Raw genomic sequence first — 23,623 nt, forward strand, 5'->3', positions numbered from 1 at the left:
TGAAGAAAAGTTTAACACCTTATTATTTCTGAATTTTTTTTTTCACTTCAAACAAAATGTAATACATCTTAAATTTGTTGTATGTATGGTTATTAAAACTCTTATCTAAATCAGGAGATATTAATTAAAAGCTAATCTGACAAGAGATTGTAAGACATTGAAATGTGAAGCTATTGTATAAATTAAACTATTGATACCTCACAATTAAAGTTTTTTCATAAGTATTAAAGGAATCCTTAATATTCAAAATTGGAAAATTATATTAAAAACAAGTTTAAAGAGTTTATGTCGTCAAAATAGTTTTAAAAATGTCTAACCTAAATAGCAGATAAATAGAACATTTATAACAGGTATAAAACAAAGTAATGACCCACAGGTTCATACAGAAAATATAAAAAATGTTTGTGTTCAAATTTAACAATAAAACAATATAATTATACAAAAAAATATTTTATTTTTAAGTCACTACATTCATTAAAGGAAGAAGTCCATCCTTTTACCTCTGTAATTGTCACTACTTCAATCTGACGTTGTTAGAGTCTCTCTTTAGTTCTGTGTGACTAAATGTTAACATTTAGCATATGACTTCCAACAGATAAGTGTCCAGTCCGTCTCTGAAAACCTCTGACCTTTTGACTCCAGGCCTGGCACGCTCATCATGACAGATTCTTGTTGTAGTTAAGTGAAATATGATTGGAGTGTTTTATTCTGAAAATTAACCGGATGCTTTAATTTGGTTTTGGTGCCTGACTTACTGTCCCGCTAAATCTGCTCTGTTCAGATTCATGATCGTGCTCCGGCATCCAGCAGATAGAAGTCTTGAGTCTCTGATCTTGAGGGCTCTGACCTGCCGAATCAGAGAGGCAGCAGGAACACAACAGAGTGGATCCAGTGGAAGTTAACACATTAACTAGAATAGAAACCTATCAGATCTGGTGCTGTGATGGACCAGAGACGGACCATCATGGATTTGGTGGAATTTGTCCATTAGAAATACATATTGACATAGTCACAATAGCCTCTAAAATTTGCCTCCAAAAAGATTAAGCCATGTTACGATTCTATTCTGGGAATAAAAGTCTCCGTCAACTGTTCAGTAAGATTATTTAACAAAGAAAATATTTACGAAATCTGTTTTTGTTTTGGTGTGATTTCTCATTTTGCTCAGCAGACTTAAAGGTTCACACTTCAAACCTAAACCATGGATAACCTAGACTTGGCAAACAATGTGTGGCAAAACTTTTAAAAAAAAGCAGATTATAAGAGCCCCTTTTCACACATGCACTCCCTTAGAAAATTTCAGGACAGTCTGCTTTTAAATTTTACAAGGTTGCTATTCTCAGACATCCCTCAAATCTTAAAGTTTTCCCTGTCGTACATGGAAGGGGTGGAGCTTGGAGTGTTAAAAGGACACTCTGTTAATGCTCTTTTTTACTTTGTAACTAAACATGCTTTGAATGATTTAACTTTCACTACCCATACACTCCCATGCTTCATTTACGTTGGAGGACAAACAGTGTCGCGACCAGATGAATGGATAATCCAACCGCCGTAGTTCCATAGTATAAAAACAGAGGTTTAAGGCTCTGGTGTTACACAAATATAGGTCTGTGTCTTCTCCATGAAGAAAGGTATGATAAAAATGCACAAATAAACGTCATAGGGCTCACAAAAAGTGTTAAACGAAAAGAACATGAGTGTGTGTAAGCGTGTGTCTGTGTGTTTGTGTGTTTGTGTTTTAAACTGTGTGCATGCATCAATCAGAGCAGTTTGCACACTAATCTTGTAGCTGTTTTTCTACATTTCTCACGTGTTACCTTCACTACTCAGTGTTTGTTGTCCGTCTGTGTTTGTCGTCTTTTTGTACGTGCATCTGGGATAATGTGGAACCGTCTTTGTTTTGTATTATGGTGCTATTTATAGATGAATCACATTTGATAACATTTTTATGGGAGGATTTTGACAGTTTGTCTGTGACTCTGGTGGAGGAATTGTATTCTGAACGCAGCTTTTTTTTTTTGCATTCATAGAAAAACGATTGAATAGTTGAAGGAGTAATGTGTGCTGTAACTGGAGTTGATGATTTAAATTCTCCCTGATTCTGTGATCTTGTTGGTCTGTTTATGATGTTATATTTGTATGTCAGGCACAGGAAGGAGGACTTCATGCTTCTTAGAAGTTTTCTGTTGGTTTTAAAATGACTCATTGAAGTGTCAGTATTTTCTTACACTGTGTTCCAGGAACAAAAGACAAAATAATGCTTTGATGATTCTGCAGACTGAGACCAGCTGTGGTTGCTCTTCATTTTACTAGACTTGGTATATTGAGACAGATGTGGTAATAAGTGCAAACATACGTTAGATATCAGTGATCTTATTCAATACATATTATCTAATATGCGGGATTAGTTATAGCATTTTGCACCCAAAATGAAGTTATAAAAAATTAAAGTAGAGCTGTAATTTAAGTAGTAACTGTAGATTAGATACCTGGAAAATACACATTTTTTAAGACTGGGCAGGGTTCAAAAAAGGAAAGGGCACAAAAGTTGGGGGTAAAGTCAGGGTCCCGAAAAAGAGGTCTTTTAGTGATTAACAAACTAATTAATCAGGAACTCAATTTCTTGAGATTATAGGATGCGATCAGCTCTTAAATAGTGGTCCCAAATTTGTGGGCAGTTAAAAACAGTAATTGAAAAAAAATCTAATTACCCAAACTAAAACTAAATTCAAAATATAGATATGTTGCAAAATTCTGAAGAAACCCAGTGATTGACCAGGCAGAAACCCATGGATTGTATCAAAGATTAGACTGGATACATGATCAGATTGGGTACAGAATTTTGTGGGTGAGTCAAGGTTTTTTTTTAATTGAGTTTGATTTACAAGTTTTGATCAGTTCGTATATTTTTGTACTCAGCTAATACCAATGTTAAATCTGATTAGGTACAAAAACTTTACCCAGACCAGTGTTAAACCAGATACAAATTTCCAAGACCTCACTGACACACATGTCTGGGTCCCAATTGGATTGAGTTCAAAATTTGGGGGCCTTATATCTTGAGATAAAAGGTCTTGGATCAAGCACCAAAGTTTAGAGACAGCTATTCTGCATAGTAGAATAATAACTTCAAAAAGGGAGCACTGGGTTTGGGTAAAAACTTCAAAGCTGAATCCAAACCAAAAATGTTTGATATGGTTATACTTACTTATGTTTGGGCCTGTTTTACACAAGTTCTTATGATACAACGATTTGTTTTTAAGCCATCATTTTTTGAGCCTTAAAATTAGTTGATAATTTAGTTTTCAAACAAGCTCTGAAATCATTATCACACAAAACTCCAACGTAACTAGGCACCTCTTGAACCTAAAAAGATGATCAGCAACCACAGCAGTTCTCCATCTCTGTTAGACTCGTGTGGCACTTCATTTAACACTTAATTTGTTTTGTTTTTTTTGCGTTCATTTTAAAACACAGATAATGAAACTTGTCTTGTGCTTTCTTGCCATTCAGTCTGTAAATGTAGACACTGCGGTGGTTCACATGTAGCCTTCAAAACCTGCAGACCGAGCCAATGAAAGAAGAGTTTTCACTGAGCTGAAGTTTGCAGAGATTTTTATTTATTTATGTACCATTGGAGAAAAAAAAAATGTTTAAATTTGAATCACTTTGTGTCTGTTAATGTCCACTTGGTCCACATGCTGGTGCTGTGAACATGATGTTTACTGGGCCCTTAAACATACAGATGCTTAAAAAAAATCTCCATAGATAAAAATCTATACTGTAAGTGTATGACTAAAGAAAAGTCGTTATGTACTAATGTTAACCTTCATGAAGCTTTTTTTTAAAACATTGTGCAATTTTGGCAGCATGATTGTGAAGAAATTATTACATTTAGATGACTTACTTACATTTTTACGCAATAAAAAGTTCAGAGAAAATATGGCGTCTGTTTTTTATTTCTCTGCAAATGTTCTTTAACTCATCGACTGTGAAAAAGTTTATATTTATATTCCTATTGACGGAATATGTTTTCAGTCCCATCCAAGAGTCCTCCCCCCCAATACTAGTGCTGCTTGCCCTCTTAATGGGACTGCAGAGCATTTGCTTTACTACAGAGGTACATGCAACTGTTGTCAGCATAGAGTGTAAGTTTATCAGGCGATCTGGACCCTGATGTGTTTCCCCTCCTGGTTTCCTGGAGATCATCCAACAAGTCTGAGGTCAGCAGGGTCACCTGATGTTAGGTCTGATCGAATCACCTGTTAGAGATGGTAGACTCATGTTTTAGTTCTATTTTCATCACCTGCATAGATTTCAGCTGGAGCCAAATGACTGAAGCTCCTGTTACTGATCTTCATCCAGAAACCTGTCAACCCACCCACCTGCCCTCTAAAAGCCGTCATCAATACGAGGAGACGTGAGACGGTGCAGTAAAACTTCTATTGATATAAAAGCTTATTAATCCTTAACATGCACACCTTTGCTCTTGCCATGCAAATATAGTGTTTGACATCTATGATGTTTTACATGGTGACTGCTTCAGTGTGCTAATGTTTGCGTGAGGATGACACGAATATTAATGGTCCTTCCAGTATTTTGCCAATAGTTGTTAAAGTGTTGGGCACATGAAAATGCTTGGGGAATCAACAAAGTTGCCATAAGAATACCTGAACCAGAAACTGACAGAGACGTAGATGTTGCTAACAAGACGTTAGCGATTTGTTTTTCCACTGTTGTTCTAAAGCCTAAAATTCTGCAGTTTTTCAAAGTTTTTAGTTCTTTGTAAAGATGAAAAGCTATCAGCAGTGCAACCAATACTTTTCAGGTCATACAGTGGGGCAAAAAAGTATTTAGACAGCCAGTGATTTTGCAAGTTCTCCCACTTAGAAAGATGAAAGGTCTGTAATTTTCATCAGAGGTACACTTCAACTATGAGAGACAAAATGAGAAAAAAAATCCAGGAAATCACATTGAGGATTTTTAAAGAATTTATTTGTAAATTATGGTGGAAAATAAGTATTTGGTCATTAACAAAAGTTCAACTCAATACTTTGTAACATACCCTTTGTTGGCAATGACAGAGGTCAAACGTTTCCTGTAAGTCTTCACCAGGTTTGCACACATTGTAGCTGGTATTTTGGCCCATTCCTCCATGCAGATCTCCTCTAGAGCAGTGATGTTTTGGGACTGTCGCTGGGCAACACAGACTTTCAACTCCCTCCACAAATTTTCTATGGGGTTGAGGTCTGGAGACTGGCTTGGCCACTCCAGGACCTTGAAATGCTTTTTACGGAGCCACTCCTTCGTTGCCCGAGCAGTGTGTTTGGGATCATTGTCATGCTGGAAGACCCAGCCACGTTCCATCTTCAATGCTCTCACTGATGGAAGGAGGTTTTGGCTTAAAATCTCACGATACATGGCCCCGTTCATTCTTCCCTTAACACGGATCAGTCGTCCTGTCCCCTTTGCAGAAAAACAGCCCCAAAGCATGAGGTTTCCACCCCCATGCTTCACAGTAGGTATGGTGTTCTTGGGATGCAACTCAGCATTCTTCTTCCTCCAAACACCACAAGTTGAGTTTTTACCAAAAAGTTCTATTTTGGTTTAATCTGACCACATGATATTCTCCCAGTCCTCTTCTGGATCATCCATATGCTCTCTGGCAAACTTCAGACGGGCCTGGACAGGTACTGGCTTAAGCAGGGGGACACACCTGGCGCTACAGGATTTGAGTCCCTCTCGGCGTAGTGTGTAACTGATGGTAGCCTTTGTTACTTTGGTCCCGGCTCTCTGCAGGTCATTCATCAGGTCCCTCCGTGTAGTTCTGGGATTTTTGCTCACCATTCTCATGATCATTTTGACCCCACGGGATGAGATCTTGCGTGGGGCCCCAGAACGAGGGAGATTATCAATGGTCTTGTATGTCTTCCATTTTCTTACAATTGCTCCCACAGTTGATTTATTCACACCAACCTGCTTGCCTATTGTAGATTCACTCTTCCCAGCCTGGTGCAGATCCACAATTTTCTTCCTGGTGTCCTTCGACAGCTCTTTGGTCTTGGCCATGGTTGAGCTTGGAGTCTGACTGTTTGAGGCTGTGGACAGGTGTCTTTTATACAGATAACGAGTTCAAACAAGTGCCATTAATACAGGTAACGAGTGGAGGACAGAAGAGCTTCTTAAAGAAGAAGTTACAGGTCTGTGAGAGCCAGAAATCTTGCTTGTTTGTGGGTGACCAAATACGTATTTTCCACCATAATTTACAAATAAATTCTTTAAAAATCCTACAATGTGATTTCCTGGATTTTTTTCTCTCATTTTGTCTCTCATAGTTGAAGTGTACCTCTGATGAAAATTACAGACCTCTCTCATCTTTCTATGTAGGAGAAATTGCAAAATCAGTGGCTGACTAAATACTTTTTTGCCCCACTGTAGATGGCGACTTGTAAATCTCAGGTATCCTCACCCTAAATCTTCCCCTGCTTTGTGGTCTGTTTGATTCTAAATGCTTTTACAAAATGAGCACCACGCTGTGTTGAGGAACACTTGCAACTAAATATTGAGACCATAAACTTATTAGGAAAATGTTCTTTTTGGTAAATATAAGAGTTGTTAAGCAACATGTAGAAAACTGTCGTTACTGTATAGTTGCAAGCAAAGATAGAGGTGGCTAGGACATCCAGAACCTGAGGTACTGGGTGTTGCAGAGATAACAAATGTAAAAAGTAGATAGAGACATTGCTGCAGACGTTTGGCTGGTGACAAAGAAAGAGCAGCTTGCACCAGAAACAGAAACCGTTGTTGTTGTTAACATGGCACTTTATTGATGAGTGTTACATGCTTTGGACTGATGAATGAAGACCAAGTCAGAGGATTGACTGTATGAAGGACAGGTGTTACAAGGGTGGGGTTTGCAGGGTGGGTTGGGTCCAGTTGGGTGTAGTTTACTGGTGGTTGATGATGGGCAAGTTTACTCGTACAGCCAGGCCTGGGCCATGGGTGTGTAGTTGACAAACTCCTCAGCCTTGAACCACAGGTCGACCTCTTTCTTGGCATTCTCCAGGGTGTCGCTGCCGTGGATGATGTTCCTGAGGAAAGAGAGGAAGGTTAGGATACATGAATTCAAATACATAGAGAATACTGATGCTTATTTATTAAACATCTGTAAATCTGTCCTCACCTGCCGATGTTGATGCACAGGTCTCCACGGATGCTGCCAGGCTTGGAGTCAGCTGGGTTTGTCTCACCCAGCATCATCCTGCCCAGCTTCACAATGTTCTGACCCTCCCATACCTGAGGACACATTTACACACCTGTTACCAATGTGGTCAAGAAGGTATGCCTACTCATATAATCAAATGAAGTCATCAATCAGAGTTGTTCAGAGCATTTAACGTTTATTACACTGATTATACAAAAATGTTTAGAGGGAGGTAGGAATGCATGGGTTACTTATTACTGATATATCAATTAATGTGCACTTTCCTAATCGTAATATATATATATATATATATATATATATATATATATATATATATATATTATTATTGATTGCAGTCTTAAGTTTTCATTATCAGTAAGTGTAGTATTGTTAGCAATCGCTACGCCGATGACATAAAACTCTCCGTCTTAATCAGTCATAGTGAGGCTCCTTCCTCTTATTGTTAACAGTCTATTAGTTAATCACAATAGTTGGTAAACATCAGCAGTTAGCTTAACATAAAGTACCAAAATCTATGTCTGTAGTTGCTTCCATACTGTTCCCTTAACTGCATACATTGCATGTATGTTAATCGTTATGCTGATGATATCGAACTCTGCATGTTAAATTGATAATTTTGTTATTAGGGACTTGGCCAAAAGAGAAAACCTGATTCAACTTTTACTTCAAGATTACCTCGACTACTGTGGAATAATCCTTCAGTGTTAAAATATTCAGTAGTTGAACAGTAAGAGTAAAGTTTTTTACTGCACTTATAACGGAGTACTTTTATTTATTCTAAAATGTATTCAAAAATGTGAATACTTATAGTTGTTTTCATCCTTTCACATTAGGCTAATATGTTTTCTTCAGTGAAAGAAATAAAGCAATCTTTATCTCTGCTGTCACTGTCTAAAGAAATGCTGCTGAGCATAGACTCCAGTGCTGTGAGTGTAAAGGAATCTGTAACACGTCAGAGATGATCTGTCATGTGAATGTCCTTTTAGAGGTCATGACCTCTAAGTGTGAATCTGACAGTGTTTGACTCTATAAAGAGAGAGGAGAGAGACCTTGAAAACAAAGAGGGTGTGAAGAGAGAACAAGGACAGCTGGGCGAGTGAGTACAGATAGAAAGAGGAGAGAGAGAGTGAGACAGTGTTGATTAAATGGAAAGAGATAAAAAGAGAAAGATATCTCACAGAGTGCCAGAGATGTACAGGATGACCATGTGTCAGTGTACTTTATGTGGTGTGTGTGTTTACCATCGCCAAGACGGGTCCGGAGGACATGTATTTGCAGAGACCAGCGTAGAAAGGCATGTCCTTCAGGTCCAGGTAGTGGTTCTTCATGTGGTCCTCAGATGCCTTAAAATACATAGACGAAATACTGTTATGTTAATGCAAATACACAGCTGTGCTAAGAAACTTAAGGACATTCGCCTTTTGATGATTCTGATGTGGTGTTACTTAACTTTATATTTGTATGTATTTTATCCATTTTTTGTCAATACGTGCAAACATAAGGTTGTTCAATTCTTAAGAACAATCATGCCACCTCTACGCCGACGACACACTACTCCGTATCTCTGACGATGTGAAGCAAAGTCATTTCTTTTTTACCCAGTGTAAGTCATTTCTAATCTGTCTGAACCTCTCTTTGAGTTCTTCCTCTAGTGTACATAGATTATTAAAATGCAAAGACACCGTAGGGATTAACACTGCCAAACACAACAACTCTGGGAATCTGTGTTCAGCTCTTGAGGGACCCAGCACTTGGTACTTTGGTCATTATTGTGGTGATGTTAATTGTTGATGATGATAATGGAAGGTCTTAAATTGGTTGGTTGCTTCATTGTGGATGTTCCTTATTTCAGGGAAAAAAAAATAAAAAAAAAATTCCTTACTTATTTTTGTGCATTGCCTTTACACTGCTTGGCAGTACCTGCACCCAAATTGACTTGAGGCACTTTGTTACTCTTACTGATCTTGTTTCCTCTTGTCTAGATCTTTGCTTGTGTTGTTCTTGCCTTGTATGTACGTCGCTTTGGATAAAAGCGTCTGCTAAATGACATTGTAACATTGTAACATTGTAACAACAGCCGGGAATAACTTTAATAACTGTGCGATAGTGATTCGAGTGTGAGTCCTTCAGAGGAGCTGAGACATTCATCAACTCAACAGCTGTCATCTCCTCCCCCAAATCCAATACCTACTCAGTGGTTGTTCCTGCCCCTCTATCTTTGTAAGGACAATTTATTTGCCTTAAAAGGGGCTATACATGTGTTAAAATATAATAATGGAAATGTGTCAGACATTTTAAAAACAAGTTAAAAAGTTGTGATAATCTGCAAACCAGTCCTAATTGCGTTGGTTGTAGGATCGATTCCCGGTCCTGGCATGAGTTTGTAAAGTACATGCCATTCCCCTAGTTCCTGTCCCTCTCTAGTTGTCCCGTCAAAATACAGGCCAAGCCCAACAATAATAGGGAAGAAAATGTCCTGTACTTTTATCTTTTTGTTTTCTGAGGAAGACTTTGTGTGTTGGAGTTCCTCCCTGTATTCAGTCATACTTGTTCATAAAATAAAGTCCTAACCCAATACTTTTTTGGGGGATTAGAATCATTATCCACCTGTCGCAATGCTTACCTGCACGAATTTGGCGGCAACCAGCCTGAAGCCTCTGGTCTCAAAACGCTTGATGATCTCACCACACAGACCTCTCATGACGCCATCAGGCTTCACAGCAAGGAAGGTACGCTCCATTTCTGCTGATTGAAGGCTGCAGATACAAAACAGGACAGAAGAAAGGGCACAATTTAAAACTGTAAGTCAATTACTAAACTGTTATATGAAAGCTCCATCCCCTCATTCAAATATGGTAACACCTGGTTCTAAGGGCATGAGGCTTTGCTGCAGTAGACCACAAACTAATGAATAATGTCACTGTGGCTACACCCACTTCTTATACGGTCTACTTGCACTTATTCCCTTAACTCTCCTTTATTAATGTAGCATGATCGCATTACAGACGTGTCCATCATGTATAACTCCCTAATTGTAGATGACAGCAGGTCAGTATCATCCTTAGATCATGTGTTTCATGTATGAGCTCAGTTACTCCCCATTAGAGACACTTCAATCTGCTGAATGTGAATGAAACACTGGCTCGAGTTTTTCTGGCAACGTGCTCTTCTCTCTCAGCCTAGAGACACCGTTCAGTGAAAGACGACACCGGTTCAGACAAAGCTCCGGCTGCCTGGTTTTCTAATTATACTGCCTGTTGGTATCTGTTCATGTGAAGCCGATACGAGCTGAGGGCAGGTGGCTCTGGCAGGAATTCAGGCTGAGAGAGCGGAAAAACTCCCACCAGCTTCAGGGGTGATGTTTCTGAGAGTCTAATTAGGGTTCAGGGTCACATATCGAGGTCATATTCTGCTGATTTATCAAACAAAACATTTTATGACTTGTTTCTGTCTTGATGTTGGACAGGCAGACAGTGCAGACATCTCAACTCTGACTATACCGATCAGATTTCCTTCATATTAATCCTAACAATTTATTGTCGCCAAACGTTCTTCCCCTTTAAATCCTGACCATCTAAAACAAACAAAACACTTTAAAAAATCTTACAAAATTACTGATATTAATACAGGTGTAACACAACTCATTCCAATTGTTTAGCTCTGTGAATTCCCTCAGTTAAAGCTCCTGTAGGGAACTTTAGGTTGGTGTTGATTTTGGCGCCCCCTGTGGAAAAAGGGGTACCTCTTTTTTCTTTGCTGATTTTTTTCCTCTTATATATGTATATAGGGTTTTCTAACAAAGAATCTCACGGTCATGGAAGACAGGAAGACGGATATTTCATTAGTTTGAAGTCACTTCATTTGTCTGACACCTACACTCGCGACCCCGCCAGCTATTTACACATCAAAAATAACTATAGGTGTAATCAATCTTATAACTGATGGTCTGGCTTGCTTTTGTAGGTCATTTAGATTCATCTATAGTAATACCAGTCTGTCTTGTAACCAGATAAAAACTCCTCACTGTAGCTTTCACTTAAGTTTTGAGCTTATGCTAGCAAAAATCCTAAATATTTTCCTTAGAAAGTAACAATTAAAATAGTATTAGTAAAATAAGCCTTTTCTGGACAGCATTTGATTCCTCTGTTGCATTTTGGACAAATTATTACATTTTCAAACATCAAAGTGTTCATCACAATATATTACACTTAAAAAAAACTTCTTAAAATTCAACCAGTCGGTTCACTTACACAGAAACAGTACTGTATGAGGTATTGGCTTAGTGAACCAATCAGGACTGGACTGACTGTAAGGTGGTTTGCGTCTGCGATTAACAGCTGTTTGAAGCACATGGAGCTCTGACTGGTGTGAGATGAAGATTTTAAAGTCTATTTCTGTTTCAACATGTAGCTCAGAAATGTGATCATTACCAAAGTTTAGCAGTACTAAAATATACTAGTATGGATGTACTTATGTCTTCATATGAATAGAAAAAAAAACTGCAGATTTTTGTTTAGGCTGACTACAATTTTTGTATTAAATTTCTTCCTTAATTTATTTCTTTTTGTTTTGTCTTTGTGCAATTTTGACATTTTGACAAAAGTATTCCTTATATGTTTATGCTTTTAAAGTGGTAGAATGAGAAGGTAAAGCTCCATGCAAACTTTCTTATGTAAGTATTTTCTTTTTTACATTTGTATGTAACTTTTTAGAACATATTTGGTTGGTAGATGTAGTAGAAGTAGAAGTAAAAGCAGTAGTAGTGGATGAACTGCTACTGCTACTGATTGTAGTTCTGTTTTTGTTTTTTAGAATCAGCCTTTTTGCAACTCTGAAAAACATGTATGCAGAAGTCCATTTTCAAACAGTTTGCAGCAGAAAGAGTTGTAACATTTTTTTCAAATTTATTTCAAAAGTCATTCCACAAAGAAGTGACACTTGAAATTCCCTCTATGAGAATGTAAACTTGTAGTTTGGTCACTGAGTGCTCCTTCTGTCTGCAGCTGTTAAGCATGTCACTACAGAAGACGAAGCACATGTTGCTGCTGGACAACAAATGCACATAACTTTCAGAGGACAAAATGACAACTGGATTTTCTATACAAGCTTACAGTATGTCAACATTACTTATTTGTTTGAGGAAATAATAAAAAAAGTTAAGTTGGAAATGTGTCTGCAGATGCTGCAGTCAGAAAGCAGACACAGCTAGCAGGACAACACTTGCACAATGTAGTGCATCAAGAAAACTCCCAACACTGACTGTCTAAAAGTGTGTTTGTGCAGCTAAGGCAGGAGGAAAAGGGTTTGAGATATTGCATCAAATGTATAGTTAGAATACATTGAGTTAGAATCATGACAGCTTAAGTCACAACTGTTACTCGTTGCATCACTTCTGTGAATGTACGTGCAGCACGCAGACACTAGTGAGCTCCTTGCAGCAGATTGTCCAGGGTTCAAGCTACTATCAGTGTTTTTGTTGTGTTAATTGTAAATGTCATTGTGACAAAATAAGTGAGAATAAAAAAATAAAGTGTCTTGATCTGTGTATGATATCTACCTTGGTTTGGGGTTGAGGAGAACTTGTGAAGACGAGCAGCGGGGAAGTGATCACCAAAGCCTAAAACCCAAATAGGGGCTCTATTTAAAGGATGCGCTGCAGGAGGTGGAGGTGAGGGGAAGTCCTAAAAGTCTAAAAATACGTCTGCGTGTGTTTGTGTGTGTGTGTATTTTGGCAGCTGGACTTGGTGCGTAGAGTATGAATGGCTGAATCTGTGCTGCTGGTGGACAGATCTGTCCAGGAGTCACAAGATCAGTGTGTATCTGTGTGTTTGTCTTTGTATCTTTGTGGGAACCCAAAATGTGGGACCTGGCAAATTATTTTAAAGCTTTTCTACAAATGTCTTAACATTGAATACAGTTGATTCTATTCACCCTGAAAAATTGGAAACTCTTACCAAGGACATTTTTTTGAGAAGTTGGAGATTTGTGGAATAAATTTGATCTTTTGTTGTTGGGCTCTAAATTTTGTTGTAGTGAAAACATATTTTATAGAATACAAAGTAAGGACATTATTCAAGGGCACATGACGTACAGGGGCCCCTAAAGAACGTCTGCAGTGGGGAAGTAGTGGGGCCCTTACATTTTTTCATGGGGCCCAAAATTCTAGGCTAACCCTGTGTGCAAAGTAAGGACATTTTTGGAAACTAAAGACTGTGTGAGGTGCAGACATTTCAGAAAATCTGCTGTTTTTGAAACATGAATGTTTGTGCAAAGTAAGGACATTCTGGAAATATAATTATAATACAAGGTGGATTTTATTTGCAAAGAAATAACTTCTTTTTTCATTTAAGACTTTTTCAAGTGAGCTTTTTCAGCCTCACTTTGGTTTGTGCAGTGTGTTTCAAATACTACAGTACCCATGATCCTCAGGCTGCTTCCCGAAAAAGGAAAGCCCATATTAAAATTCATCAATAAATACCTGAGTTTAGATACGGCATACATTATACAGTATTAATAATGACTTGATGCTGTCTGCCTGCTTGGTTGTCAGATAAATGCACTTAAAACCAGGATGATGAGGAACAATGAATGATGGAGCAGAGCTACCTGCTACATTAAGTACATCTGTCTATCAATAGTAACACACATGTGAAGAACATACATGATAGGAGCATCAGAACATGTCAGTATATCTCCCATATAGTGTTTTGGCTCATGATCAGTCCTGTCAACACGGCTGTGTCTGATCCACAGTCTGAACTCACTGAACCTGCTGCTTCACTCAGATATCAGTGTTCAGATTACCTGCTGCATCAGTCTATTCACTGGTGCCATCTGTATGTTGGAGCACAGCAGGAGGTCAGAAGTTCAAAATGTATATCAAGATAAACTGTCATGTCCACCTTTTTTAAATACAGCATTTGATTCATGACTAAAAGACCCGGATAGTATTTCAAGACATCCAGTCAGAGAGCTTGAGATTTTGTTGCTATACAGATGATGATGTGGTTGGCATGGAGGCTTATATTGGTGGTAAAGCAGTCAGTGGGAAATCTGAAATAGGAGACCCTTTGCTGTCCTAACCCCCTGAGATGATATTGCTATATTACCCTAATTTCTATTTCTGCACTACCTATTTACTTTTAACAACCATCTTTTTTCTATTGTTATACAATCTTTGTATTTTGGAAGAAATAGGGACTTGATTTTAGACAGTGGGAGACAAAAGCAGCTTCTCAAATTAACTTAAGAGCAGACAAAATTCAAGATAGCAGCTATAGGTAGCTAGCTGGTCGTCTTTAAAGCAAATTGCATCCTCTTAGAGCTCTTGTTTTTGTCCCTGACAGGCTCAGATTGTTGCTCTAACTGTCTGACAACTTTACTAAATGGATTCCTGCAGAAGTGGACTCAGTCTTTGTAGAGAAAGTTGTTATTTTTCACCAAAAACAGCTCCATGAGAAAGGGAGCTTTCATTAGAGCTGTCAATAATCATAAGAACTATGTATGCAATAAGCGTTTTTAAGAAACATATATTTGACATGTATTTTAATTTTAAAGTTCCAACTGTTGTAGTGGAGGAGGCGGGGTTTATAACCTGTACTGCAGCAAGTCAGTAGGGGGAGCTCTAAAGGTTCTGGCCTTACTTGCGGTAACTGTTCTATCCATCACATATACAAAATGTATGTTTAACAAACATCTATTTTTCATTTCAACTGTTATAGAGTTGTTGTTGCACCTGTTAGTGTCATATTTAATCACTCAATCAATTATCACTGTGTGCATTTTTGAGAGAATCATACTTTGTAAAAAAAAAATAAAAAAATATTTGATTTAAAAAGTTTACCTAAGTTAAATTATTAAATAATTTTATAATCTTAAATTTTGCTACCATTACTACACTGTGATAAAGTGGCAGCTATTGTTCTTGGTAGTTTGAAGATTTAAAATAAAACACTAAGCATATAAAAAAAATCTAACGTGCCAATAAACTAACTTATCAGTGATAAAACACTTAAAGTAAGTGATATGAATTATGAAATAGCAGGAGTAATGGCCCTTTAATTCTTACGTTTGAACAAAGCTTGTTCTACTGTCAGTACTTTGATCGAATAGAGACGTTGAAAGAGTGGCTTTCACTTGTGATGGAGTGTTTATTTGATCACCTCTTCCATCAGTCTCCTCCTTCTGTTAAGGAAACAGGTGTAATGTATTATGTAAGGGGGTTCTCATTGGCACCTGCTATATAGGAACTGAAATAGACTGAAACTGACACACACACTCCACTGCTGCTGTGCAAACACACTCCAACACTCTCCACCATACGTGTCTTTAATCTGAAGCCCCCTACCTTCACCCTTCCCCCAAATTTGACCCTAAATATAAACCTTCTCCTAATCAGGGATGGAAAGCTGTCCTCCCTGTAGGGTGCTGGTCCGATCTACAGCCCTTGGGGGGCGGACACTGGGACCCTATCAGCTGAAATTAAAACACACCTCCCCTCTCACGCACTCACTCCAGATTTTAATCATCTTACATTGCAGAGAATTTGGATCACAGCTGAATGGTTCTAATGTTACTGACCTGTTTCACTGCTTTATATGTACAAGAATGATATCAAGATAAGTGGTGGGAGAAGTACTCAGTTACAGTAAAGTGCTAACACGACATAATGAAAAGACTTAACCATGAATCCTGCAATCAAAACCTTACCAGAGTGTAATTATATTGTACAGCAGTATGCACAGACATGAAAATCAAACTTGTCATTGTGCAGTTAAGTCTGATTCTTCTTAATCCGGTGAACAGTCTTGTTCTGACCTTTGTGACATTGTAAAAAGTGCAATACATTTGTCTGAGATGTAGTTGCATTGCATGATCTGGAAGTACTCATGTAGTTGCATGCACTAGCACTGCAGATTACCCTGAGTCTAACATTAATATTTGAATGAAATATTATTTCAATCAACCAAAAAGTTGATCTGTTGAAACATTTAAGGAGCTTTGGTTGTGCAAAGTCATTTGTTTTTTATTTTGACCACTGTTCAAATGCATGGAGATTTTTTTCTTTTGATTATTAACCACATTTTGCAGAAAACATACTTCTACCTTGGTGAGTTTTTAAATGTTGTAACTCTACATAAATGGAGTATTTCTAGAATTCATTCCTCCAGTTTGATCATCAAGGCAGCATGTGAGTGTGTCCAGTCCAGTGTCCAATACTTTGGTTATTGTAGAATACCTGCAGGAAAGAACTACATTTCCATGAGTCTCTGCTGTAGTTTTTGTTTACAGCCAGTGTTGTAAAGCTGGAGTCCAGGATTTAGACTTGAGTCCAACCCAAAGCCTAGTTTTCAGGACTCGTGACTCGTGACTATTGACTACATTAGGACAATGGAGATGGAGCGTGTAAAGACTGTTTTATAGTTTTTGTTAGAATTTTAGTGTAAGCCTAAAGGCTAAATCTCGTGCCCATGAAGCAATTAGCCCGGGTTAGATTCCAGCCTGTGGCCTCTTTCCCACATTTCATTCCCCCATTTTCTCTCCCTGTTTCCAGCTATATCCACTGTCCTCCCCTCTAATTCAGGTCGCCCCCCCCAAAAAAGAAAAAAATATGTAAGAGTTCATTATGTGACACATGTTAGGATCCTAAAGAAACTGTCAGGATCCTAAAGAAACTCCAGTTTTCCTGAGTTTTCCTTTCAAAGATTTTACATTGAATGCAAGCAAGAGCTGTGCAACATGTTTGATATGTAAGATAACCATTGAGTAGTTCACAGGGACAGAGTCAAACTTCAACAGAGATCTGTCCAGGATGCAACCAGAAGAGCAAGTGAGATGCAAAAGCGAACCTACTTGTACTTTAGGTTACTGTATGTTAGAAAACTAACATTAATGTTAGCCCCTAAAGTGACTCAACCACCGGGCCCAAAGTATTTAATTTGTGAAAATTCTGATTAATGGCGTGTGGGTTGTTGGTATCAGAGTTTATTGATCCCACCCCAGCAGAAACGATAACTGTCTCCACATTACAAAGGATCTAGTGCGCATTTACGCCTGTCGCACAGTGCTGTAACTGACTGACACGTGGTGCTTCTTATAATTAACAACAATACTAATAACGAGGACTCGACCGAGACGCGGTCTCAGGGATTCCACTCTGACTTGACTCAGAGTCTTCTTTAGTAACTTGTACTCAACTCTGAAATAAACACCAAGAACTCAAGACCAGACTTGAACTCGAGGTTTGGGAACTTGATTACAACATTGACTGCACATAAAGTAGAGAACGTGGTTAACATAAATCCCTCTTTAAAGGTTAACTTTGCACACATAATTCCTTAATGCTACCATAGTGACAGTGCACGCACACTCCAGCACAATGTCTGAATTCATTGACGGCGTTTCAACACTAGATCTTCATCAGGTATCAGGTTTTGCCTGATGACTGTCTAGGAGCAAACCGTTGCCAGGATCTATTTTCTGCCAGTTATACAGAGTGGGAGCCTACTTGCATGTTTGTATGGACTCATTCCTCTCTAAGCACTGAATGAAATAGAAGTCCAAAGTGTTTCTACTCACAACAATAAAAGTGCCTTCATAGTAGTTTTAGGCACATTTGGATATCATGTTTAATCATCCTCTCTTGGATAGAGCTCTTACTTGAAGTGCTGCACTGCTGAGGGTTTGTGTTGCAGGTAAAAGTGAAACAGAGACACATGGAGTGAGTGGGAGTCAGAGTTTTGTTGTCCAGAGTTTTTTATTTCAGTGTCTGTAGTGTGACAGCAGAGGGAGCAACGAGTCCAGAGGAGGCGAGACCAGATTCATATCCATTCAGAAAAAACCCTGCCATGTTTGAACATTTCAGCTGAGTCACAACCAATGTCTCTCCAGAAAACCAATTTAACACCATTTTACACCTCAACTGGCCTCTTGTAAGGTAATGTTAAATGTCTAGATTATTATTTTTGTTGAAGACTTCAAAGGTTACTCATATTGGTGTTTGATACATCAGTAATTAACATACACCGATGGCTTTATGCTACCTTCTGGGAACTTAAAAGATGTTTTGTCTTTCACTGATCTCTTCTTCTCTTTCCCATCACAGGGAAATCTTAAAATAAATACTGCTGAAGGTTTTTTTGGTCTCTAATCTCCTTAAAACAGCAATGAACACAGGATTGTAGCATACTGAAAATACAATATTCCGAAGCAGCTTGGAGCAGTTTTATTTTAAAGTGTGACATCACTGCTTCGTAACTGCCGACTTCACTCACAAAATTGAATTTCAACTTTTTTTTTACTTAACTCATGAAGTGCATCATAATCTTTCTCCTATCTTTTTTTCCGTCCCTGGCTGTAATACTCTTCCATACATAATACTGAAACTTTAGGGGGATTTTTCACCTCCATGTCTTATACGTAAATGGTATTCAAAAATATTTCACATTGTTTTTTTGACATTTCTGAATTTCAATTATCTTAAACACTTGGTGGGAACCTCTATCAAAATTTTAATGAGGCAGCAACAACTCATAGTGACTCTTTTTCTATTTGTTGTTTTCTCCTTACATTTTTGCTTTATGACTCCGCCTCTCCAGGCACCGCCTCCTCCTTGGCCTCTGCTCCAATCACGTCTGTCTGACGTTCACAAAAATAAGGACTCGTATCAATGTAAACAACCACTTCTGTACAAAAGAAAAACAAACAGAAACAACCCCAAGCTTTAGATAAAAATCAAAAGAACAATCAAACTGAAGAGATTCAACTGTACAATTCATAAATTCATAAATTCATCATCATTTCTTTCTCTGTCTGTCATCACTGTACACTTTCTCACTTTTACAAATAAAAAAACATCAAATCAAATACTTCTCCTTAAGTTAGCTTCACTAGCTTCTCAGCTCATACATAAAATAGAGTCTCCGTTAGTATTTGCTTATATACACAGTTGCATTATGTACACATTTTTATTTTTCAGTGTTTTCATTCAGGCGACACGGCGATCAGCCTTGACCCAAGAGACCGTCGCCTACTGAAATTATGAATCCCAGCAGAATTACAGGCAGAGCTGTGATTGGTCTGAAAGTTTGGTCGATTTAGTTTTAAGTTAAAAATGTTTCATCAGGTTACGTTTAGAGCCAGTTTGGATTCAGGACTCCAATTTCTGCCCAGAACTGCGGTGGGATCCATAATAAAGCGCCTGACACCCAGGAAGTGGTCCTGAGAGAGCCACTGGCAGACTAGTGATGATCTCATCCTTCCTGACCAAACCACCACAAAACATCTCTGATTCAGCAAGACCTTTGGCAGCAAATACAGAGTCCGGGCAACAATTTCTATCAGACTGTTCTTTAAATGTGTCTCACAACTCTTCACGAGTTAACTCTATCTTGGTTTTTAAACTCAAATATTGAGGGCGTTACATTACGAAGATTCAACTTGACAGTTTGAAGTGAAACTTCTGTTCTTGGGAATTAGGGATTAGGGATTTTGATCTCGTCATCTTCAGAGTTTTGATTATGACTTTGAGGGTTCATGCTATTTTTTCAGTCTTCAAACTTTAAATTGTGATCTTGCTATTCTGAAATCAAGTCAGTGTTTTGGGGGGACTCTGGAGATTTTTCCTTCTGTTTTTAGTTAAAAATAAAGATTCAAAGACTCTCTATCAGGTATTAGGTCTTGTTAAAATAGAGGAGTTTTGCAGGTTGTATCCCGTCCAGAAACAGGCAGGTCACACGTCATATTTTACAAATTTCTGTTAAGTTTCTAACTCGAATCAAAGATCTTCTATTGTAAAAAGATTACAGGGAAAAACAGATCATGCCCTAGAGAGCAGCTGAACATCTCTGTGTCTGTTCTTAAATAACTACAGTGATGTAGAAATGTACCGTGGGTGTGGTGAGCACATTGTGCCATCAGAAGTGGGTGTGATTAAAGCTTGTGGCTTTTCACCATATGGGTTTAAACATGTTGCATTGTGTTTGGTTGGAAAACTTCATACAAATAAATATATAAATATATAAATAAAGTTTGGATATAATTTGTTGAGTAAGATATGACCTGGTCTTGGTGTGACTTGTTAAGAACTTGCTGACCTGTTTCTGGACAGGATGATCCTCTCTGAGCTTTTTCAACAGGATGTTATGGTACAAATGGAGAATGATAAAAAGTCTCACCGGCCACCAGAACTGAGCACAGAGGACATTTTTTAAAACCATTTACACCTTTGAGTTCATTTTTACAAACATGTGAGCTGTCCTGATGTGCTGAAGAGTTTCACTCAAACTTTGGAAACGAAATATCTTCATGACCTCTTACCCAGAATTTTTGATCATTTTCAACTTAAACTATACGATAAAATTAACATTTCCTAAACTTACTATTTTGACTAAACTGCCTATTAATGTGACTCCCAGCAAGGACAACATTTCATATTGATGAAAAAAATCCTGAAATTTAAACAAAATCTTGAAATATGTTTTAGGTTTTTTTATAAAAACTGATGTGCCACAGAATTTGGATTATAAATTTAACATTTTTCTAGGGCTAAATTACATGCCGGCTTTTTCTTTTCATGTACTGTAAAAGAATGTCTCCTTTTGTTAGAAGCTAGTAGATTTCAATGTATATAATAATAATATACCAAAATGTAAGTACATTGAATGTTTGAATGGAACTCTTCAGTGAACTGCAAAAGAAACAAACATTTTATTTTGAGTAATTTTGTCTTAAGTCGCGTCATAACAGCACATTTCTCTGAACTTTTCTGTGGATTTAGAAAAAAGAATTCAAATTCTTCTTTTGCTGATTAAAATTTGAGTAACTATATCATTCAACTTATTATATTTTCAAACTTCTCAAAAGTCTTTCAGGTGTTCATGAGACAGCACTTTGTTTAATCCTCACTGTTAAAAAATGCTGCTCTGATTTGACCTCAGACAAAACAACTTTAGATAAATGGTCGTTTTTTTTTTTTTAACAGTGCAGGCAGCTCTAAATCAAAAAACAATATCAAGTTTCAGTTTCAGTGTGAGCAGGATGGACTCAGACCTGGTGGTGATCACAGCAGAAAAACAACATGTCTGTAAATTTCTATTATTATTATTTTAGTAAATATGACTTGAGTGTGATCAGCTGTACAAACACAGAACCAATCAATCAATCGAAACACAACCGGACTCAAACTGAACCGAACTCGACTGAAAGAAGAAGAAAGAGTAAACAAAACCTCTCTGTGTCTCTGAGCCCTGAGGTTTGGCAAAAGTGCTTCGTTGCGGTGATAAATTGACCAACCAGCTTCACTTCCTTTCATTCTGTTATTGCCTTTGGACCTTGAAACCCACCCATCCAGTGAGCCAGTCGACAGCAGAGCAGCTCTACAGGCGGGATCCGGTCCTTCCTCAAAGCCGATTGGTCGTTCCGATGTGACAGCAGGTAGATACAAACACTGAGAAGATTTAACTCTTAATTCCGTCTCTCTGGTGTGATGCCATCACAGCTGATTGGCTGCTGCCTGGGTTTCAGTCCAATCAGGTTGTGAGCACTTTCTTAAAGGACATACTATTTGTTTTTGCATGTTTAAAACCGTTAATACCACAAACACACCATTTTCGAAGGGATTCCTATTTCTTTAAAAAAAATGTCAAGTCTTCAAACCAATTACAACCATTCATGAAAAGTGCACTCCCATAGAAAAGCAGCATTAAAGTCAAACTGTTGAAGAAGCCACGGGTATCTAACTTAATATCTACCAATAATAATCACAAAAAAAAGAGAAGTTTAAAGTCGACTAAACACTGAAACCCAAACTCTTCAATTTGTTCCTGTTTAGTTTTTGATTTCCTTTCTCTGCTCAACATTTGGTGCAATAACTTTGGTTGTTTTCTGAAGAGTAGTGTGTATTAAAGAAGTTAATGTAGCTTCCAAGTGTCTGAAAGCCTGCATTATTTCTAATGTCCAGCAGGGGGCGACTCTACTGATTGTTAAAAGCGGTCTGACTGTATAGAAGCCATAGACTGTATAAAATATGGACGTAGTATCCGGGACGTCACCCATCTGTTCCTGAAGCGCTGTTTTGAGGCCAATCTTCGGCGACAGCCATATTGCTGCTGTCGAGCGATTGTGACGTAAAGAGGCAGGCTTTGAGCCTTCTAGCCAACAGCTACAGTGTTCCCGCCTGTCAATCAAGTCAGCTGTGCCTCTCATTGGAAGACTCGTAATCTTAATATCTTTGAAATTGCCGCATTAGAAAAAATATTCACCCCCTCACAGTGTGCACCGATCGAGAAATGAACTATCCAGACTACACTCGTCTTTTGTACCAGGCTGTAAACATGTTTATTTCCGCTGTAAAGATCATCCTTTTTGAATTGATGTGTATGTGGTTTCCGGTACTTCTGAAGCCAGCCTCAAGCAGATCCTGGATGGACTGCAGTTTCTAGGACTTCCGCATTGGACTCATATTGTTAGACTGGAGGTTGCCGCTTGATAGAAGCCTATGAGAAAATGGTACTACTTCTCAGTCCATTTAATCCCTCAGTAATCATTCTACTGATGGGTTTGTGGTCTCAGTCTCTACCTTTAAGTGCTGATGAAGATTTTAAAAGTTAAGATGACTTAATTTAGTTTAAAGTCGCATAACTAGAGGCATTGTTGATTTGACTGATAGGCAGGTGGGTTGTAGCTGTTCGCCAGGCGGCTAGGCAATGACGTCAGTTCTACCTCTTTGCCTGTGTCTACATTAGTTTGAGTCAGCATTTCCAATTTGGTGACCACAATCTTTGGGCCTCATAAAACCCCCTCAAAAATACAATGGGCCAAATATGATCCCAAGCAAGTGTTCACAAATTGAGTGACATCAGAATGGCTATGTCGACTTCCTTCACTCAGTTTCTGGTCTGCAGATATGGTGAGCAGGTATTTTTACAGTGCAAAAATCAACTAATTAGCTCCCTCTGGAGGACAAAGCTCGTAATTGCCAAAACAGATTTTAATTTTCAACAGAATTTTATGAAAGTTAAAGATTTATAATAAAGACAAATAAATATATTTTTGTAGAGAGTAAGAGACACCTGTGGCTTTTTAGAAATAGCAAGGAATGAGGAAATGTAAATCAGTGTTTTGTGGTTTGAAAGCAGCGTGGACATGTTGAGTAGCAAACTGATTCTAACATGCAAAAACAGCAGTATGGTCCTTTAAAGTGAGTTTGGAGTGATTTTTTGAATCCTCCTGTGAGAGACATCTAAAGAAAACGTTAGTCGTTAATATCCTGAAATAAGAATCATAAAAGGTCTTCAGATCACGTTTGGTAGAAAACCAGCATCTACGCACTCTGATCCAGCGAGGAAACATCCTCCATTAAACATGTCCAGTCATGTGATCTGAGTCCTTGAACGCACC

The 23,623-nt window shown here is 38.1% G+C and overlaps 1 protein-coding gene across 10 annotated transcripts; it reads right to left on the reverse strand.

Annotated features, from left to right (window-relative positions):
- Nucleotides 1–6,801: 6,801 nt before the first annotated feature.
- LOC117831769 (nucleoside diphosphate kinase B-like) lies at nucleotides 6,802–22,291 on the reverse strand. 10 transcript variants are annotated; one of them, XM_034710590.1, is made up of 5 exons: nucleotides 18,794–22,291; nucleotides 9,849–9,981; nucleotides 8,467–8,568; nucleotides 7,184–7,296; nucleotides 6,802–7,091 (listed from the first exon to the last, which is right to left on the reverse strand). In XM_034710590.1, the coding sequence occupies exons 2-5, from the start codon at nucleotides 9,963–9,965 to the stop codon at nucleotides 6,974–6,976; spliced, it is 450 nt and encodes a 149-aa protein (XP_034566481.1). In that variant the 5' UTR covers nucleotides 9,966–9,981; nucleotides 18,794–22,291; the 3' UTR covers nucleotides 6,802–6,973. The 10 variants fall into 10 exon arrangements, with proteins under 10 accessions (XP_034566481.1, XP_034566482.1, XP_034566488.1 ...); XM_034710591.1 differs by lacking the exon at nucleotides 18,794–22,291 and adding an exon at nucleotides 12,783–12,945; XM_034710597.1 differs by lacking the exon at nucleotides 18,794–22,291 and adding an exon at nucleotides 12,353–12,371.
- Nucleotides 22,292–23,623: the final 1,332 nt, after the last annotated feature.

This window comes from Notolabrus celidotus, chromosome 20 (genome assembly GCF_009762535.1).
Source record: "Notolabrus celidotus isolate fNotCel1 chromosome 20, fNotCel1.pri, whole genome shotgun sequence".
Lineage (NCBI taxonomy): Eukaryota > Metazoa > Chordata > Actinopteri > Labriformes > Labridae > Notolabrus > Notolabrus celidotus.